This window comes from Octopus bimaculoides, chromosome 2, assembly GCF_001194135.2.
Source record: "Octopus bimaculoides isolate UCB-OBI-ISO-001 chromosome 2, ASM119413v2, whole genome shotgun sequence".
In the NCBI taxonomy this organism is placed as follows: domain Eukaryota; kingdom Metazoa; phylum Mollusca; class Cephalopoda; order Octopoda; family Octopodidae; genus Octopus; species Octopus bimaculoides.
Genome location: NC_068982.1, coordinates 71,586,280 through 71,593,104, shown reverse-complemented (window position 1 = coordinate 71,593,104; position 6,825 = coordinate 71,586,280). Strand labels below are relative to the sequence as shown.

Sequence of the window (6,825 nt, the reverse complement as noted above, 5' to 3'; positions counted from 1 at the left end):
TTAACTTCAGAGAGTCCAGCACTATTTCACATTTAAGAATAATAAATTAGGAATATTTAACTAACAAATGTAACAGCTCTGGTCCTGAATGACCGTATTTTAACATGGATAAGGAACCCCTTAATTTTGGGGGCTTAAAATTTGGAAAAAAGATGTAAAGGATTATAACATTATCCATGTTTAAGAGAGTCCCATATTTTTTAAACCTAATTTTTGACAAAAAAGTGTTCCTTATACACATTAAAATGATAGATCTTACACAGAACTTTGGAGTGAGTCTTTATTCTTTCAGTTTTAGCCAATGCCCCCCCACCCCATCCTCAAGTAAGGAACCTGTAATGAATTATCCCTTATTCCACTTTCCTTCCAAAAACTGTTCAAGGAGTTCAGCAAAGTTGAATGTTGGAATAAATCATATTAGAAAACAAGTCAAAACTAGATTATATCTGGTATGTGCTTTTATTTGTTATATCCAACTACTCTTTCAGTTATTTCTACCTGCTTAAAAACCAAACCAGATGAAACTGGTCTACATCCTAAACTTATAGAACTGACATTACCTTGGATAATTCCATGTTATTCTCCAAAATGTTTTTTTTTTTTTTAATCAAATGATCTAACTCTTAAATTATGAATAAAAGTGATGAAACTTCAGCTATCTGTCAGTGTTACTGACTGCTAGTCATTCCAAGTCCTGCATAGAGAGCCAAAGGTAACAACAAATAGAGTGTAGGTGATGAGAAGAGAAGAGGCAAGTCAGGTAGGCTAGGTGAAGGCGGCACATGACCAGCCAGCTTCAAGGAACAAAAAAGTCACAATAATGGTGGTGATGGCAGTTGTAGCTGCAGCAGCAACAGAAGTGAAAAAAGAGCCTAAACAAGGAGATGGCACAAGGTGTTACTTCCTAACCATGTGATCTTGGGTTCAATCACACTGTGTGGCATCCAGGGTAACTAAAGCTTTGTAAACAAATTTTGTAAATAGCAACTGCAAGTCCATCGTGTATATATATATATATATATATATATATATATATATATATATATCATCATCATCATCATCATCGTCGTTTAACGTCCGCTTTCCATGCTAGCATGGAAGTTTCATCACTTTTATTCATAATTTAAGAGTTAGATCATTTGATTAAAATATATATATATATATATATAATTTGTTATGTTCAGTTATAATAAAAATAATTTTACATTAATCTGATGGGTTAATCTATACTTTTGTAGAGTACAATTTTATTATTTTTATACAAGAATATTTTTAACAGGGTCTTTGAAATTTTGGCCAGCTAAGTCATCATCAGACTATATATAAGAATGTGTGTGTGTGTGTGTGTGTGTGTGTGTGTGTGCAAATGAGTACCACTGTCATACAAGCAATGTTGTTTGTTCTTGGTCTGACCCATGCAAGCATGGAAAAGTGAATGTTAAATAATGATGGCAGTGATGATGACTTCTGTTGTTGAAGACGACAACACTGATAGATTTTTCAAAGTCTCTGTTTATGTGGATAACAAAAGGTTTGTTGTGAGGTGTCTAGGCTGCATGCAAGCAATGATCAGGTGCAGAAAGTTAAGAGCAAATGATGATCTCATCAGAGTAGGAGGTGGCATTGTTGAAGATAATGGCAAATAGGTTGCTGATGTACAGAAGGAATGCGATGGAGGGCCATAATCAAACCTTGGGGCACACCAGAGCTATTTGAGTTCTGTTTGTACTTTTCGTCGCCTTCCTGGCACTTGTACCAGTGGCATGTGAAGAGACATTCGAGCGAGTTCGTTGCCAGTACTGGACTGGCCCCTGTGCAGGTGGCACTTAAAATACACCATTTCGAACGTGGCCGTTGCCAGTACCTCCTGACTGGCCTTCGTGCCGGTGGCACGTAAAAGCACCCACTACACTCTAAGAGTGGTTGGTGTTAGGAAGGGCATCCAGCTGTAGAAACTCTGCCAAATCAGATTGGAGCCTGGTGTAGCCATCTGGTTTCACCAGTCCTCAGTCAAATCGTTCAACCCATGCTAGCATGGAAAGTGGATGTTAAACGACGATGATAATAATGATGTTACATACTCCCACAAAAGGAATGCACCAGACACCTATATTTAAAAATTCATTGTGTGTGTGTGTGTGTGAGGGGTAGTAGTGGTTTGTGGTATACATAATATATACAGTTTCTGTTTGCACACTAAGGTCACTGGATATGTACAAATAACAAATTAAGAACTGTCAAGTGAAACAAAATTGATGCAAGTTTGTAACAACATATTTTGTCAGTTCTAAGCTGCCAATTCCAAGTTATCTTCATAGATTTTATAGCAACTTGACTGGATATTATATAGAGCTAAGCACTCAAAAAGGAGCAGGTGGGGAAGGGCTGTATGATAAGAAGTTTGGCTTCCCAACCACATGGTTTCAAGTTCAGTCCCATTGCATGGAACCTTGGGCAAGTGTCTTCTGTAACCCTAGGACAACTGAAGCCTTGTGAATGGATTTGGTAGACAGAAACTAAAAGACGCTTATTATATGTGTGTGTGTGTGTGTGTGTGGCCTTACATGCTAGTAGTAAATGAGCATCACCATCGTGCAAGTAGTGTCCTTTGTTGCCTATCCCCCAAGGCATGCATGACTGGTCATGGGGCAATATTACCTTGCTTGGAAACATGTGAGGGTTGGTGACAGGAAGGCATCCTGGCCAAAAGAAAAATCTGCCTCAACAAACCTCATCCAACCCATGCAAGTGTGGAAAAGTGGGTGTTAAAAATGATGAAAGGACTCAGCACAGAGAAACCACAAAAGATAGTGAGAGAAGTCAAAGCAATACTTACAGACTGCTATCGGTCATTGATACGGTATCATCATTAGTTGCTTCACTGGATAGACTGTGCAGCTCACTGTCCTGGGCAGACACAGGAGCATAGGAAATATGCTGTGGGTAATTGGTTGATTGGTTCCTATCAACATAATTGCCATAGCTAAAAACAAAACAAAACAAAAATATTAATAATAATGATGATGATTTCAAATTTAGGCACAAGGCCAGCAATTTTACAGGGAGTGGGTATGTTGATTACATTGACCCCAATGCTCAACTGGTACTTATTTTATCAACCATGAAAGAGTAGAGGGGCAAAGTTGACCTCGACGGAATTTGAATTTAGAGCATGAAAACAGATGTTGCAAAAATATGAAAGTACTGTATTTTAACATGTATAAGGAACCCCCTAATTTTGGGGGTTTAAAATTTGGAAAAAAGGTTTTGTAAGGGATTATAATACTATCCATATATAAGAAACTCCTATATTTTTTTTAACCTAATTTTTGACAAAGAAGGGTTCCTTATACATGTTAAGATACGGTAATCCTTTGGCATACATAACTACTGTCAAATATAATGCTTATTTATTCACATTGTTTTGAATTAATCATGCATTACCTCTCATTTCTACCATCATACTCTACTTACAAGGGGGTACTGAAAAGTTCCTGGCTTTGGGTAAAAGGAAATATAGAGGGATCAGTTAATTATGATTTTATTGAACATATTCTCCTCCCAGATTCATACACTTATTGTAGTTCAGTTTTTCTATGCCCTGTAAAAGAACTCGGAAGGTTGGGTCTCCAAGCAGGACTTTCCTGATACCCTTAAAGCCAGGAAATTTTCAGTACCCCCTAATGTACTTCAATATCTCCCATTCCATAGTTCCAGCACCTTGCACATCATTCTGCTACTTTCTCGTATATTCTCTTCCCAGAACTACTCCTATATCTCTCATCTTACACCTCTACATACTAGCATTTCCCTCTACTGTATCTCCACCCCCATCTTTCACTACCTGCAATCCCCCCCTCACACCATGAAAGCACCTAATTCTTCCCACCCTTCTCATAACCCACTGTCTGTATCCTCTCTTATGCTCACTTTCTTGCACCTCCAGAGTTTGACCTGGCAGTCCATCACTGCTTTCCTTTATCTCCTCAATTACTCCCACCTACCTCTTCATATACTCATGGAGTGGCTAAGTATCTCCTTTACAGCAAGACATCTGTGCTTATCCCTCTATCTTACTTTAGCTTTTCAACATTAACCATAAAGCCACCTTCCCCTCTGACATACTCCTAAGTTAGTAGTGAGAGCTTTTTTCCTTTTCGTCTCCCTGGCAACCTCACCAGTGTTGTTGGAATGAGAAAAGAAAAAAAAAAAAAGACAGTACACTCTGTAAAGTGGTTGGTGTTAAGAAGGGCATCCAACCATAGGAACCCTGCCAAAGCTGACATTGGAGCTCAACACAGCCTCATGGCTAGCCAGATCCTGTCAAACTGTCCAACTCATGTCAGTATGGAAAGTGGATGCGAGATGATGATGATGATGATGATGATGATGAAAATGACTATATTGAAAATATTCTAGTTTTACTTTTGCCTCAATCACTGTTGTATTTCATATAATTTCTGTAGTTATTTGATCCTTTTTAACTATGTCCACTTAAAACCCACTTATCCCTAATGACTATAGCCTTTAAATAACCCACTTCTAATAACCTGCTGTCACCTAAGTCAGCTTAGTATGAGGGAAAGAGGGAGAGTCTGACACAAACGGACGTGCACTATCTTGTAGTTTACGAAGTACAAACAATGATGTAGAAGGCGGTGCTCCAGCATGGCCAGTCAAATGACTGAAACAAGTAAAAGAGTAAAAGAGTAGAATTTCAATCTAACTATCATAGATGTAGAAATATTGTATTTATTCGTAAGCTGCACTATTTAATATTTGACTTTAACTGAAAAAAACTTATAGACAGGGCAAAGTTGATATCAAGTTTGACTATGAAAGGGGGAAAAATTTTGTGTCAAGATTTAACACTCAATTAGAGATGAAGCATACAGCACTTGCATGCATTTGCTGTTATTTTCACAGACCCCCCCCCCTTCCCATCCCCCAAATCCCAAAATATTTGGAGAGAAAAAGGTAGGTATAAAATATAAATTGGAGAATATATGTTTCGCCTTTAAAACAGATACAAGAAGACATTTTAAAGATGGCAGCTTTTATCAATTTCCTTTTCAGAAGCAACAACAACAAAGATGACTGGCAATAATAAGAGCTGTTTATTGATTATTACACAGTGAAATATTAGTACAAATTAGATCAAAGACTTGACAGACTGAAGAGAAAAAAGAATAAAGCTTTAGTATTTCAAAAGAATGGCCAACACTTTTATTAAATGGATAAAATCGTTCAACAACCTTTTAAGTTATCTTAAAAAAAAAAAAGAGAAAGAAATGTAACAGATGTGATTTGAAAGCCTGATCCAAGGTTTATCATATATTATATTTTTATTGTAATGGTATAAAGACTGAAAAGAAAAAAGAAAAAAAAGCAACAATGATTTCCTGCAATGGATTGATTTTAACGATATTGTTTGGTATTTATCAAATCAATCTGGCTTGATCTGAGTCTGAAACAGATGGACAGACTTTAAAAAACCAGCAGGACATCAAGTCCAATGTTCTGCTTCTGCTGTAAAGTCAAACATTTCAGTGTACAGAGTCAATCAATAGCGTTGACACCCCAGCCTCCAGTAGTTGACAGGTATGTTATTTTATTGACCATGAAAAGATGAAAGGCAAAGTTGACTTCATCAGAATTTTAACTTAAGGGTATGTTAGATTGATGAAATACCGCTGAGCATTTTTGCCTGGCGTGCTAACACTTCTGCCAGAGAACCTTAATAATAATAATAATAATCCTTTCTACTAGACATGAAATTTGGAAGGAGGGGACTAGTTGATTATATCGACCCAGTATGCAACTGGTATTTATATCATTGACCCCACCCAAAAGGATGAAAGGCAAAGTCAACTGAGGCGGAATTTGAACTCAAGAACTTAAGGATGGACGAAATGTTACAAAGCAAGCTCACCTTAATAATAATAATAATGGCTTCAAATTTTGGCACAAGGGCAGCAAATTTGAGAGAGGAGGTAGGTTGATTACATTGACCCAGTATTAAACTGGTACTTATTTTATTGACCCCCAAAATGAGGACGTGCAAAGTTGACCTCGGCAGAATTTGAACTTATAACAAAGAAAGATGAAATGCCACTAAGCATTTTGCCCAGCATGCTAATGATTCTGCTAGCTCACTTTAATAAGAATAGTAATAATTATTATTTCTTATTTAAGCACAAGGTCAACAATTTTAATGGGAGTGAGTAGTTGGTCAGTTGAGTGGTAAATTACTCTTTTGATCCACAAAGGATGAAAGGCAGTGTTGACTTCATGGTATTTGAACTTGGGAAATGAAGATGCAGAAGAAATGCTGCTAAGCAGTTATCCAATGTGCTGATGATTCTGTCAGTTCACTACTACAAATAATAATTAATGGCTTGTAATGTAGGTATAGCGGAGGCACATGGCCTAGTGGTTAGAGCAGCAGACTCGTGGTTGAGGGATCGCAGGTTCGAATCTTAAGACCAGGCAATGTGTGTGTTTATGAGCAAAACACCTAAGCTCCATGTGGCTCCAGCAGAAGGTAATGGCGAACTTCTGCTGACTCTTTCGCCACAACTTTCTCTCACTCTTTCCGCCTGCATCTAGCAGCTCACCTGCAACGACGTCCCGTCCAGGTGGAGAACCTATACACCAATGAAACCGGCCCTTATGAGCCAGGCATGGCTCAAGAAGGAATAAACAAACAAATGTAGGTACAAGGCTATCAATTCAGGTGAAGAGAGGTGGGGCCTTGTCAATTACATCTAGTAGTTAACTGATACGTTATTTTATTGATGCTGAAAAGATGAAAGGTAATGAGGA

At 37.7% G+C, this 6,825-nt stretch overlaps 1 protein-coding gene across 1 annotated transcript in view; it reads right to left on the bottom strand.

Annotated features, from left to right (window-relative positions):
• Window positions 1–6,825, bottom strand: part of LOC106867786 (axin-1) — an 83,590-nt gene that overhangs the window by 51,340 nt on the left and 25,425 nt on the right. Inside the window, exon 3 of the mRNA XM_052965851.1 lies at window positions 2,837–2,983. Within this exon, the coding sequence (XP_052821811.1) occupies window positions 2,837–2,983 (147 nt within the window). The remainder of the gene's footprint in view (window positions 1–2,836; window positions 2,984–6,825) is intronic.